The sequence below is a fragment of the Dama dama genome, chromosome 16 (genome assembly GCF_033118175.1).
Source record: "Dama dama isolate Ldn47 chromosome 16, ASM3311817v1, whole genome shotgun sequence".
NCBI lineage: Eukaryota > Metazoa > Chordata > Mammalia > Artiodactyla > Cervidae > Dama > Dama dama.
This window is the reverse complement of record NC_083696.1, coordinates 38,221,203-38,235,834: the sequence shown is the minus strand read 5'-3', so window position 1 is coordinate 38,235,834 and position 14,632 is coordinate 38,221,203. Positions and strand designations below refer to the sequence as shown.

General features: G+C 42.4%; 1 protein-coding gene across 2 annotated transcripts in view; it reads left to right on the top strand.

Moving 5' to 3' along the window:
• DOCK5 (dedicator of cytokinesis 5) overlaps positions 1-14,375 on the top strand; it is a 275,156-nt gene extending 260,781 nt beyond the window's left edge. For both annotated transcript variants that reach the window (XM_061163865.1, XM_061163866.1), the window contains 5 exons: positions 749-915; positions 6,310-6,478; positions 7,134-7,272; positions 8,647-8,750; positions 9,710-14,375. In XM_061163865.1, the coding sequence (XP_061019848.1) occupies positions 749-915; positions 6,310-6,478; positions 7,134-7,272; positions 8,647-8,750; positions 9,710-9,814 (684 nt within the window). In that variant the 3' untranslated portion in view covers positions 9,815-14,375. The remainder of the gene's footprint in view (positions 1-748; positions 916-6,309; positions 6,479-7,133; positions 7,273-8,646; positions 8,751-9,709) is intronic.
• Positions 14,376-14,632: the final 257 nt, after the last annotated feature.

Here is a 14,632-nt window from a genome sequence, read left to right as displayed (position 1 = left end):
ACAGGAAACTGTACTCAATATCTTGTGATAAGCCATAATGGAAAAGAATTTATATATATATATATATGTTTATCAGTCAGTTCAGTTGCTCAGTTGTTTCTGACTCTTTGTGACCTCATGGACTGCAGCACACCAGGCTTCCCTGTCCATCACCAACTCCCGGAGCTTGCTCAAACTCATGTCCATCGAGTCGGTAATGCCATCCTGCCATCTCATCCTCTGTCATCCCCTTCTGCTCCTGCCTTCAATCTTCCCCTGCATTAAGGTCTTTTCCAGTGAGTCAGTTCTTCACATCAGGTGGCCAAAGTATTGGAGCTTCAGCATCAGTCCTTCCAATGAATTTTATATATATATATATCTGAATCACTTTGCTGTACATCAGAAGCTTAACAACATTGTAAATCAACTATACTTTAACAAAATAAATGTAGAGTTGTTAAATATACAGAAAATGAACTCACAACTTAGACTTTAAAATATTAGGATGTTGTGATATACAATTACAAAATATCTCATTATATCATATTATAATAAGCAAAATAGTATGTCAATAAAATCCTTCCAACTACAGAAGAAGAATATAAGTATTTGTAGTATTTCACAGCCAGTGAAGCACAGGCACCAGCCTACCAGGACGGGGTCCCAGCCCCGACACGGATGGGACTGGCCGTAAACCAGTGGGAACTGTGCCAGTTGCTAGGGGCTAAATTCCAGGCCAGCTAACCATGAGGGGTCATCTCTCCTTCAGCCACCCAACTTGACCGACCGGAAGCAAAGCCGCACAGGGTCTATGATGATCCCCTACATCATGTCGTCCACGCTGCGGAGGTTGTCCGTCACTTCAGTGGCCTCCTCTGTGATCTCCACCTCTTCTAACTCATCTGATAACGCTCCTTCCCGACCAGGATCTGATGGGTAAGGCTTTGGTCTCTAATTGCTGAGAAGGATGGGTAAATCTTTCCTAGTGTTTGCCTTTGGTCACCCAAGTGAAACTTGGTCAATGTGGATGTGTCATCTTCATAGGAAAATAACTCACAGTACTTGAGTTATTAGTTTTGGGATCTTTCTCATCATCTTCCTCATGAGGAATATCATTATTTAGATGATAATAACAAGAGTTATGAAAAATAGAAAAAAAATCACCCGTAATCCTATCACACCCTATCACCCACCCAGTCATATCCTAGTTTGTCTCACAATAATTTCTAGTTATTGCTTGCCTTTTGTTTTTCATTATTAAAATTTTTTTTGGCTGGACCAGGTGGCATATGGGATCTCAGTTCCCTGCCCCGGGGTTGAACCTGGGCCATGGCAGTGAAAGCTGGGAATCCTGACCAGTAGGCCCCTGGAGAAATCCTTCATTATTTCAATTTTTAAAAATAATTTGAAATTTTATTTCATGAATAGGAAATATAATCACATATGAAATTTGCAAGGTATGAAAGGGTGTATCATGAAAAAAATCTCCCGTCAGTCCCAGGCTCCCAGCTTATCGTTACCACTCTCCAGAGGCCCGTGATATTAGGTTCAGGTTTTGTTCTGCTTTTTGGCTGCCCTGCTGGACGTGTGGCTCTTTAGTTCCCCGACCAGGGATTGAACTCGTGTCCCCTGCGTTGGAAGCTTGGCGCCCCAAGCACTGGACTGCCTGGGAAGTGCCCCCGGTTCTGTTCTTGGTGCCTTTCTAGCAGCTTTTTGTCTGTACAGAAGCAGTTCCTAAATATATATCCTTTCCCACATGTTTTTGATTTATAAATGGTGGTATATAATACTCTTTGCCTTGCTTTTTTCACTTACTAGGTCTTGGAAGTTATTCCATTTCAGAACAAAGAGAGCCTCCTCTTTTCTTTGTGGTTAGATATCTGATGATACTCCTACACCGTAAAACACTCCATCATTGTTTCCTGATGGACATTTGATTGATTTAAGCCTTTTACTGTCACAGTAGTGATAGCAATGAATCATCTTCAGTATATATTATTTTGGGGGTGGGATGAATTGGGAGACTGGGATTGACATATACATATTACTGATGCTGTGTATAAAACAAATAGTTGATGAGAGTCTACCGGATAGCACAGGGAACTCTACTCAGGGCTCTGTGATCGGCTAAATGGGAAGGAAATCCGAAAAGGGGGATGTATGTATCCCTATAGCTGATTCACTGTGTTTTATGGCAGAAACTCACACAACATTGGAAAGCAACTGTATCCAATAAAAATTAATTTTAAAAAAGAATGGAAAAAATTACTTTGTAAATATTTAATTATATCAATATAAGAAAAAGTCAAGAAGTGAAATTACTCTGTTAAACATATATAGCTGCAGTTCTCAAAATTATTCCCAAAATGACTTTCACAGAGATTATAACCACTTATAGTCCCACCAGCAATGTGCAAGGGTGCCTGGCCACTCACACCTTGCCACCAAATTGTGTATCATCAGGCCTTTTAGTTTTTGCCAATCCGATAGGTGGAAAATGTTTTCTTGGCATGGGGATTTTGTTTTGTTGCGTTTGTGGTTTTTTCCTCTTGTGTGAGCATTTTTTCATTTGTTTAGTAGCTTGTATATATTCTATTTTCTGTGAGCTGTGGTCACACATGTGCATTTTTCTGTTGGATTCTGGCCCTTTGTGTTGAGTTGAAATAGTACCCCAGTTTTTCCTTTCTCTTTTGACTTTGCTTCTAAGTTTTTATTTAGTTGTGCTGATTTTTGTTTAAATGCAGTCAAATACGTTAATACTTGGTTTTATGACTTCTGGATTTTATATCATGGTTAAAGTCCTTCCCTACTGTAAGACTACGAAAAACTAATTTTACAGTTTCACTATTTATAATAAAATCTATGATTCTTTTAAGTTTATTCTATAAGGTATGAAGTATAGACCCAATTTTTTTCCATGCTTGGCTCGCCTATAATGTTAAGTGAGCAAACCATCTTTTCTCTACTGATTTGAAGTGTCCTCCTTATTTAAAAAAAAAAAATCAAATTCTAGTATATTCTTTAGGTTATTCATGGACTTTCCCCCCATTTCTTAGAACTACCTATGTGGTTCATGCACTTCTGCTAATGCATTCTCATTTACTGTAGATCTTAAAGGGTTTTAAGTGTCTAATAGGTTTTTTTCAGAATTTGTCTGGGTAGTTTTACTTGGTGCTTGTTTTTCAATTAACTTGTCTGGAATCCTGTTGTTATTTTTATTGGGATATGTTACATTTATGGATTGAGTTTATGGCTTTTTGATGTTCAACCTTACTTACTGGAAACATGGAGTGCCTTTCCATATGTTCACACTTAAAATATTTTAAAGGAGTGAATTCATAATTGTGTTCAAATGGAAAAGCATTGCACGTACTGTTTTGTGACCTACTGCTTAATTTTATATAAATGATGAATATTTAACATCACTGTGAATTTTAATGTTGAATGTAAGTTAAATCTTTTGACTTAAAACTTAATTTAAAATCTTTTAATTCTATGCTATAATAGCGATACCACAAAAATAACCTGTTCAAATGGCCTTGTACCTGGAAATTAAATGTTTTATATTTCTTAAATTATTTATCCATCCTTTTACATTGACATAGATATCTTTACATAGTTGCAATTATCACACAGATAGAGTTTGGTCATTTGCTTTTTCCTCTTTGTCTTTTTATTATAAGCACTTTCCATGCTGCTATATAATCTTATTATTTTTTTTTTCATCATTTTGGATGGCTGTTTATCATTGCAGCATATGAATGTGCCATAATTAATTCTTCTCCCTATAATAGGACGTTTTAGCTGTGTCACTCTAAACAGATAATCATAAAAGTTCATTATAAATTTAGCATAAAAGCATTTAGGTTGTATCAATATAAAATGCATTTATATTATTAAGAATTGTAGCATATATTTGTGTACATTTAGCTTTACAATCACTTAAGATATATTCTCATATCATTTCTAAGCCTTTTGCTTAACATGGAGTATAGCCTGTACTTCCAAAAGCATGTATGATCTATTCAGGAGAGGTATTTTTTTACAGTTCTTTTTTTTTTTTTAATTTTTATTGGAGAATAGTTAATTTACAATGTTGTGTTAGTTTCAGGTAGACAACAAAGTAATTCAATTATACATATACATAAATTCATTCTTTTTTAGGTTCTTTATAATTCTTGCTGTATTATCACAAATACTAATATGCAATGCCATATGAAATGTATGAGCGACTATATCATTTTTCATGATATATTCACTTATATTAGGTATTTTGATTATTTTTAATCTTTTAAATTCCTAAAGATTAAATAATACCTGGTTTGTTTTTCTCTTTTATGGTTTCAGTCATGCTGTTAAAGAGATACTATTTACTTTGTGGAAGGGCTTCCCTGGTGGCCCAGATGGTAAAGAATCTGTATGCAATGCGGGAGACCTGGGTTCAATCCCTGGGTTGGGAATATCTCCTGGAGAAGGGCATGACAATCCATTCCAGTATTCTTGGCTGGAGAATCCCCATGGAGAGAGGAGCCTGGAGGGCTACAGTCCATGGGGTTGCAAAGAGTCATGTAGAAGTTCTGTTCTGTTCAGTGAGACTCTTTTCTTAATTGAACTCTGGCCCATTAAAAAAAAGATTTTTTTTTTCAAGTAGCTATTGAGAACCAGAGACCCCGTAATTGCTGATCTATTAGGTCAGTAAACACAGAGCAGATGACTGGGGTTCTTTTCTTGCTGTGACCCTAGGCAAGGTGGGTTATTGCTCTTGCCCACATTTGCCCAATGAGTATGAAGACATCATTGAACTTCCCTGTCAGTCCAGAGGTTAAGACTCTTTGCCTCCAATATAGGGGGTGTGGGTTTGATCCCTGGTCAGAGAACTAGGATCCCACATGCTACACAGGGTGACCAAAAGAAAATTTTTTTTTAAATTAAAATAGTACTTACTATTTTTCCCTTTATAACTGATAAACAGTTTAGGGAGAGATAATTCAAAATATCTCTAGACTCTCTTGTTTCTCATCAAATTCTTCCCCTCTGTATATTAGCATCTAATCATGATTCTTATTATGGCATTTGAAAATTTGTCATTGTAATTAAAAAAATTTTTTTTTTTGAGAAGTTCCCTTATATGCCAGGGCTTCCCAGGTAGCACAGTGGTAAAGAATCCGCCAGCCAATGCAGGAGACAAAAGAGACACAGAGGCGACCTCTGGGTCAGGAAGATCCCCTGGAGAAGGAAATGGCAAACCCACTCCAGTGTTCTTCCCTGGGAAATTCCATGGACAGAGGAGCCTGGTGGGCTACAGTCCATGGGGTCACCAAGAGTTGGACGTACTGAGCATGCATGCATCTATTTGCTAGGGACTGTTGTAAGTATTTTGTAATAACACTTTGAAAGTGAAAAAAGTATTAGTTGCTCAGTTGTGTCCAACTCTTCGAGACCCCATGGACTATAGCCCACCAGGCTCCTCTGTCCATGGCATTCTCCAGGCAGGAATACTGGAGTGGGGTAGCCATTCCCTTCTCCAGGGGATATTCCCAACCCAGGGATCAAACCTGGGTCTCCCACTCTGCAGGCAGATTCTTCACTGTCTAAGCCACCAGGGAAGCCCTAATAACCTTATGAGATGGGTATTACTGTATTATCCCCATTTTTCTAGATAAGGAAACTGAGGTATGAAAAGATTTTCTGCCCAAGGTCACCCAGCAAGTAAATGTAGGTAAGACTTGAACGGAGGCTGTAGGGCCCCGGGACTTGCGCTCTTATCCACTGTGTAACGCTGGCTGTTCATCTGCTACTGTATGAACTCTGTCTTTACCTACAAGTTTAGTAAGATCTTATCTTCCTAGCGTAAGATAAATATCCACTCATGTTTTCTTGATGTGCTTGGGTGGCCTCATTTCTGTGCTTTTGACCTTGAGATGTTCACTTGGCCGTCGGAAGTTCAGATTTAGAACCTGAGAAGGAAGCCACGGGTTAAGGTGCTGTTAAAGACTCATATCCTCTGGTTTTTTTGGGCATCAGTTGTCACTGTCAGGTGATCAGCGTTTTCTGACCTTGTCCTTATTTGTAGCTGACAGGTCAGTCTTTTTTTTTTTTTGACATGTAGTTGATTTATAATGTGTTAATTTCTGCTGTATTGCAAAGTGATTTGGTTATACATCATATATATTCTTTTTCATAGTCTTTTTCATTATGGTTTATCACAGGATACTGAATAGAGTTTCCTATGCTTGTGAAGTAGGACCTTGTTGTTTATCCAGCCTCTATATACTAGTTTGCATCCACTGACCCCAGCCTCCCAATCCTTCCCTCTCCCACCCCTGATAGGTCCATCCTGGAGCCACTTTTGGAGCGCAGGGCCTCGTCAGGGGCCAGAGTGGAAGATCTGTCCCTCAAAGAGGAGAGTGAGACTCGGGCGAGCAAGTTCAAAATTAAAGACTGGAGTCTGAGCAAGTCCCAGGTCATCGCAGAGAAAGTGCCAGAACCTGATCTGATGGTAAAAACAAAAAACCCAAAACAAGATGATTGTAAGTTTTCCACCGTGTTCCCTGTAGGCAGGCTTTTTACCATTGACATCATAACTGTGAGTGACCAGGTTGAGACCTGGAGTGGTTTCTCAGGACACAGCAGCCTAGGATGTGCTCAGATCTCAGATGGTGCTAAGAAAACCATGTACAGAGATCCAACTCTAAATCAGTAACAGCGCAAGATCTACCCTCAGTGAAAATATGTGGATTGATGCTTAGAGTTGTGGTTCTCACCACCATGTTCTATGAGCCCATCCAAACATTGTCATCTTGCTTCTTTTAGTTTTAAAAAAAAATGAAAAGTACTTTTTCTTCCATAAGCCACATCATGTTGTTAAATGTGGTGGGACCAGGTATCCCTGAGAATCAGGGTAGCTCATCTCCAGACTAAATGACACGGCCCATTGGCTAGCCAGAAAAGAGTCTGTGGGCCGGTGATTCCCTATTTGTGTCTTCACCCGTGTACCCCCCACGTGCTAGTGTGGTAAACTTACAGAGGGCTCCTGGAATTTTGCCCTTTAACAAGATTCTGCTCTGCAGACAGGGTTGTTTAAGGAGTATTGATGAGTTTGACACTCCTCACCGTGACGATGTTTTGCTCTGTTCCCCCCACCTCCCCACTAGAGCCCAGCCAAGAAATCTCAGAGACCCAAGAGCCTCCAGCTGTCGGACAATCGGCTGACACCATTTCCTGGCGCTTCACCTCCACAGTCAACGACCCTGAGCCCACCCCCACTCACTCCTAAAGCAACCAGGCCCCTGAGTAAGTGTACCTGTAGAGACCCCTTATCGTCATTTCACTAGGTGATGGAGTGTGTTTATGAATCTGGGCCATTTTTAATCAAAATAGCCACAAGGGGTCTGAGATGATAGGTTGGTTCAATTTGGTGGTCATGGGTGTCATTCAGTTAGATTAGTGTTTGGCCAGAGTCCTTAGGTTGCTAAGACTCATTAAACTTCTCTGTACAGGGAGCCAGGGGGCTTTCCTCGTGGCCCAGTGGTAAAGAATCCACCTGCCAATACAGGAGACACACAGGTTCAGTCCCTGGGTGGGGAGTAGGAATCCAGGTAGGAACTCCAGCTCAATCCCTGGAGTAAGAAATGGCAACCCACTCCAGTATTCTAGCCTGGAAAATCCCTTGGATGGAGAATCCTGGCGTACTACAGCTCCTGTGATCATAGTCGGATATGACTTAGCAGCAATACAGGGAGCCTCGCAGGGTTTCACTGCCCGTTTTCCAAATAAATGGGATAGGCTGGACTAGGACTAACTAGACAGGAAGTAATTTAGGAACTGTTGGGCAAGTAGCCATGTGCTTTATGTGGAGAAGGGTCCGGAAGGACAAGACATAGACAGATTACACTCAGGTTTGGGGACTCAGCAGTACACAAGTCCTGAGATGAAGTACAAGGATGCTTAACACAAAGGAGCAGTGGAAGAATAGATCATCACCCCAAACAGGAGACTGTAGTCAGCCAACGTCAGAGTTAATCAGGCACGGTTTCCTGGAGGAAGTAGATATTGCATTCTTTAAATTAAGGGTACCTAAGCTCTGGGATCTCATGCCTGATGATCTGAGATGGAGCTGATGGAATAATAATAGAGATAAGGTGCATAATAAATGTAATGTGCTTGAGTCATCCTGAACCCTTCCCCCCACCCCACCGCCACCACAGTCCATGGAAAATTTGTCTGCCACGAAACCAGTCCCTAGTGCCAAAAAGGTTGAGGACTGCTACTTTAAATGATAAAATTGTAATAGTCCAATATAACCAGCATTTATTAACTACCTAGTTTGTGACAGATGTTTTTTCCTAAGTACTTGGGATATATCAGAGAACAGAGTAATACTCTTAAGTTCTAGAAAATATTCTCATCTTCAGTGTAATAATGACACCCTTCAACAAAACATGAAATTTTTACTTAAGAATTTCTCATGACACCTTCTGCTGAAGGAAGGGTGCTACGTGTGTCCCAGCGGGTAAGAGGTCTTCATTCTATCCACAAAAACCGTAGAATGTGACCTTAGCGATTTGATTGACCAGGTGGTTTAGGGTGGCAGTGGCCAGCGGAAGTGCCGTGAGATTCCTCGGTGAGCTCATCTCTCTGCCTTCATCTACTTTGTGTCATTTCCAGGCTCCCCATCGTTGCAGACAGATGGACCAACAATGGCTAATGTCCCACCGCCCCCTCCCCCCAAAAGCAAGCCCTATGAGGGCAGCCAGAGGAACTCCACCGAGGTAGGAAGGTGACAGGGGACACTGGGGCTGGGGAGCACCCACCACTCATGGGAATGTAACCTTGCATTTCCCCAGGTTTTTGATAGGCAGGTTGTCCCATTGATTTGCCACTCTGATCAGTTTTTTGATTGATTCCTGAAATGACGAAAGAGAGGGGAGTTTTCACTGGGAAGGAAGAAGATGCTGTCTGACCTTTCATTGGATTGAAGGGCCCTCACCCTGGGTCCAGAGGAGGGAAATAAGCCAGGAGTTCTGACTCATACCTGAGTGAGTGAGGGATAGTCATTCTGGAAGGGCCTCCAGTAGTTTCCTTTATTCATTCAACACATATTTACTGAGCCCCTACTATACATATGGGCTTCCCAGGTGGCACTTGTGGTAAAGAATATGCCTGGCAATGCAGGAGACACGAGATGCAGGTTTGGTCACTGGGTCGGAAAGATCCCCTGGAGTAGGAAATAGCACCTCACTCTAGTTCTCTTGCCTGGAGAATCCCATGGACAGAGGAGCCTGGTGGGCTACAGTCCATGCGGCTGCAAAGCATCATACACAGCCGAACACATAGTAATGCTGTTTGGGGAGGTTTCCCTGGTGGCTGAGAGAGTAAAGAATCTACCTGCAATGCAGAAGTTCTGGGTTCGATTCCTAGGTCAGGAAGATCCCCTGGAGAAGGGAATGGCACCCCACTCCACTCTTCTTGCTTGGAGAATTCCATGGCCAGGGAAACCTGGCAGGTTGCAGTCCATGGGGTCGCAGAGTTGGACATGACTGAGCAACACACACAAAGAAGGGAAAAGGAGGAGATTAAATTAGTCATATCCCTTTTTGCCTTGCAAAGGCTGTGTTGATAAACTCAGGTCACTTGGAAGCTAACACTGAATGTTGGAAATGTGGAGGAGAAGGCAAAATTAGAAAGAAAGGGAAGACTCATGTCTCCTTTTGTGTATCCACCCCACCAGATTGCGCCCCCACTGCCTGTCCGAAGAGAAGCCAAAGGCCCACCCCCTCCACCTCCAAAAGTACGGAAATCTGGCATCCTTTCTTCTGAGCCTGGATCCCAGTAAGGATCTTATCCTCTCTCTGGAGCTCTGAGCACCTGGACCACGGATGCCTGGGTATTGGCCTTAGAGAAGCAGGGTCCTCATTGCCCAGGGTCCCTGCTGGCTGCCTTTCCTGATCTGGAATTGGGGTTCGCCAGCCCAACACTGGTTTCGTCTTTTCAAAAACCTCTTTTTGGTCCATGCCTGAGGCCCTGCCATTTCTCCTCCAACCCATGTAGAATTCCACAGTTGGCCACTTCCTGTATTTCTCCCTCACCATTATGACATTTCAGCCTCCAGCACAGAACCACCAGGGTCTCCAGGAGCCTGGATAAGTTCTTCGTTGGTGCTGGGAAAATCCTCACAAACCTACTCCTTAGAGGAATTTCCTGCTTTGCTTCTGAAAAGCTGTACTTAAGACATTGTTTTCTCATGTGGACACACCCTGTAATATAACCTATTGGAAGAGACCAACATCAAGTACTTTGGTAGCAAAATTATCTCTCTTTCTGAGGTGTCCCTGTGCTGGGTTTTTCTTTTTTTTTTTTTGGTGGGAAAGAACATCTTTTTCATGGAGATTGGCTGCTTTCAAGTAGGAATGGCTATCATCGTTGAAGAACATGGACTTAACCGAGAGCTCTGAGCTCCTGTGTTTCCCCCACCCCAACCCACCTAAACTGCCCCCCTCCACCTTCCCAGGAGTTCCCCACACTCCCGACTAACGGTCCTCTCTGCACGGCAGTCACATCTTCCTACCACGGACTCCTGAGGCTCTGACTTTTGCACAGTTTCTTCTATTACCTCGGAGCTCAGATCACTGGATATAAGGGACTTAGAAGTCTGGATTGAACTGCTTTGCTTCGAGATCTCATTGGAATGGTTTGGTGGCCCCCCATCTGCAACCTGATTTTATCCTGGAGAATACAGTGCAATATCTCTCGTTGATTATTTATTCCTTCTTGATTGTTGAATTGATTCGATGATGTGTTTACGGTACCCTCATCAGTCCTCTTTTCAGAAGAAAAGGTGGAGTGATTCAGAGGATCAGATATTACCAGCAGATGCATAAACAGCCACACAGAATTAAAGATCTTTTGAGCTTGAAGGCCCTTAAAAGTCCTACAATACCCCCGCACCATTTTGTAGATAAGGAAATTGAGGCTAAACACAGAAAATCCTACTACAGACTCTTCCTAATAACCCAGCTTGCTCATTGAGTTTATACCTGGATAACATCTCTGGAAGACAACCCTGATGAATTCTTCAATCCCTACCCCTAGCTGGAACAACAGTGGGAATGTCCCAGATAATTTCTGTACTACTTAGCTTTTTATGGCAAAATAGAAAACATTTAGGGTATGGATGCCCTGGGTCAGCCTGTGGGTATGCTCACCAGGGACTCTTGCGCAGCCTGGCCAGGTCACCTTGCCTTTGAGGTCCAGGAGAGGTGGGGGGTTTCCCAGATGGCTCAGTGGTAAAAGAATCTGCGTGCCAATGTAGGAGACACAGGAGATTTGGGTTCAGTCTCTGGGTCAGGAAGATTCTTTGGAGAAGGAAAGGGCAACCCACTTCACTAACCTTGCCTGGAGAATCCCATGGACAGAGGAGCCTGGCGGCTATAGTCCTTAGGAGCCGGACACAACTGAGTGAGCACACACACAGGGGAGAGAAAGATTTAACTTCCAAAAATTTGGGTTTGCTTGCCTGCCTCTGGGTGCCGGTTTCACCACCACTCCTTCTAGGAGAGAAGTGTAAATTCATCACAGCATCCGGGAAGTAAAGCCTCTGAGACGTGTCCGGGGTCACTGAAGGGATGAGAATGCATATTTGCTAGTGCTGTGTTTTCTCTTTGGCTCCACCCGGAGCACTCGCGTGTGATGTAGCAGAAAGATGTGAAGAAGCCAGGGCTCTAGAAGTAACCCGTTCAGGTTTGAATCAACCCAGCTATGGCCTCTCTCAGCTTTGCACACCCCCTTGAATTATTTTAAATTCTCTTGAGCTTTTTTCAGCTTTCAAAATGGAGGTCATCCCTCCCACACAGACTGCCGGGGGTTCAAGTGAGGCTGACTCTGTGAAGTAGATCCTCACTCTGTGGGCCTTTCTTGTCTCTGCTGGGCCTGCATAATATTTGAAGCTCTCCACAAGCATGATCAATGTTCATTTTTGTTTTTTTAGAAGATAATTTGGAGGGTGAGTGCAGATTAGTTCTGCACACAACAGTCCCTTTCCAAAAGGTAGCATCTTGTATATAACTAGGGACAAATTGTTAATAAGACCTGAAGACAGGGGACTTCCTTGGTGGTCTAGTGGTTAAAATTCCACCCTTCCAATGCAGGGGGTGTGGGTTCGATCCCCAGTTGGGGAACTAAGATTCCACATGCCATGTCGTTCGGCCAAAAAAAATTTTTTTAAAGATCTGGACTTGATTTTAAGTGGCATGAGAAGAGGAGGAAGAGACAACCTGCAGGGCTGACCTGAAACCCAGAGCAGCCTCTGAGAAGTTGCAAGGCAGACTGACTGGAGGGGCTTCATGAGCTTTATATCCGGCCATTAAAATAGAAGGATGTAAGCTAAGTCATAAAAGAAAGAAATCTGAAGCATGTTCCTTTCAAGTCACAAGGATGACTTGTAAGTTCTGGCCTTTGGTCAGAAGTTGGGGCTTCCTGAGGGGCGCAGTAGTACAGAATTCTGCCTGCTGACGCAGGAGACAAGGGTTTAATCTCTTGAGTCAGGAAGATCCCCTGGAGGAGGAAATGGCAACCCACTCTAGTATTCTTGCCTGGAAGATCCCATGGACAGAGAAGCCTGGCGGGCGACAGTCCCTGGGATCAGGATTAGACATGACTGAGCACACACACAGAGACATCAAATAGACTGGTGCCCAAATACATTTCCTTTTTTAATATAACGTTTTCCCATATGATTCCCTTCCCACATTCACGCAAATCCTGGATCTCTCCTGCCTGAATACACAGGATTCCAGATCATGTGGTGAATAAGTCCAGGGGACACTGGACTGCTCACCCTTGATCAGAAAGAGTCCCATTTGACAAAAGATCCTAAGTAATGTCTGTCCTGAAGTCAAAGAGGGAAGCTGCAAAGAGATGCTTTAGGATTACCATAAAGGTAGGTGAAATATTGAAGAAACAACTGGTCCTTATTTTCCTTGATAAGAACTCTGATGTATTGAAAGCCCTTGGAAGTAGCCCCCAAATTGTCACAACCTTTGTGGATGTTGGTTTATGGAATTTTTGTTTGAAATCTTTTCTCCCCCCGCCTCCATCTTGGTGACTTGTCTTGTTTTGATTTTTTTTTTTTCAAGAATCGTTTCATTCAGCATAGATTAAGCTCTTACTGAATGCCAGACACTGTCCTAAACACCCAGGTTGTGACAATCCAGTATGTTCAAAGGGAGCAGCCCCAGATACGAGGATTGTGGTATGTCACGGGAGTGGCAAGAGAGTGGCATTGGACTTAAGGGAAACCATAAATAAGGTGCTGGGCCAGGGGTTGCTTTCTCCTTCTCCGCCTTCATGCCTTGATTCTGAAATTACAGTTGTTTTCCCCTGTCAGAGAGACCCATTAAAAAAACAACCGCCACCCTCAGATCGCTAAAACAGAGCCAGAGATCAAGCAGGATGTGAGATTATAAGCTGCCTTTTCTAACTCTAAGCTTGGAGACTCCTTTCCCTCTCCTTGCCCTTGGGTCACCGGGTGATTTCTTGTTTTGACATTCAGGCGTAACATTCAGACAGTTAAGGTCACAAATCTTAGGTGTACAGCTGAATCCAATTTGATAATAGTGTGCACTCAAGTTAAAACCACCTCAGAGAGCCACAGGCTTCCAGCCGCATGGACGTCTCCCTGGCATCCGTGCTGTCATTTATCAAAGGCATTTAGAAGACCCTTCCATTTGTACTGTCCTTCCTGTCATTTTGCAGGTTTAATGAAAAGGGAAGGAAAAAACCCTACTATCAACACACAAGAAGACGCTATAAAGGGTGTACGTTTGGCAGGTCAATTTGGTCAGTCCCTGGACCTTAACCTGAATTTCTTCATATAAAGTACATGTATACATATATATATGTGTGTGTGTATGTGTGTATTTGAGGTTACATGGTTTTTTTAGGATCCTTTTAGGCCTAGCTAGAACTTTAAAGTGAATGAAAAAGAGGGGTGGAGAGTCAGAAGAATTTCTTCCAAAGCTTTTAAATCCTTACCTCATGACTAAGTAGTATTGTAAAGTTAAATTGGAAAAGGTAAGTTGCCCTTAGGGTGGGTTGAGAGTGGAATTACCAGTTTTACTCTACAAAAGGAGAATGCTTTCCTTTTAAGTTCATGATTTCAGGCTGATGCTTACAGTCCAGCCAAGGCTTATCTCCTTTCTGTGCGTCCCAGACTCATCCATTAGCCACATTTTGTGAATTGTTCATCCAAACTTTGTCAAAAGCCCAGTTGCCTTGATTGTGTGAACTAGTTGGATTTCAAACACAAAGGGGTAAGAAGATATGCACTGAAGTAGAAAACATTTTGTTCAGATTTGCTGTAATTTATTTTTAAATTAAAACTGGAAATGTATTTTAAAGTTTGTGTATTTAGTTGATTATTACCCTTATATTAATGAATTCATTCCTGAACATTTTCCTATTGACATATCACACTCTATAGTCTCTTTTGGTCTTGTTTCATTCCAGGTGGTTCTATTTGTTTTAAACTTGTACTGTGGGGGTCACAGAGCCATCTTTGCCTGAAAGCAATCAGAACTGCAGACTATTTGGTTCTTTCTCCACCCACACCCCATTCATCCCATGATAGCTATTTAATATAATAATTCCTGTTTCT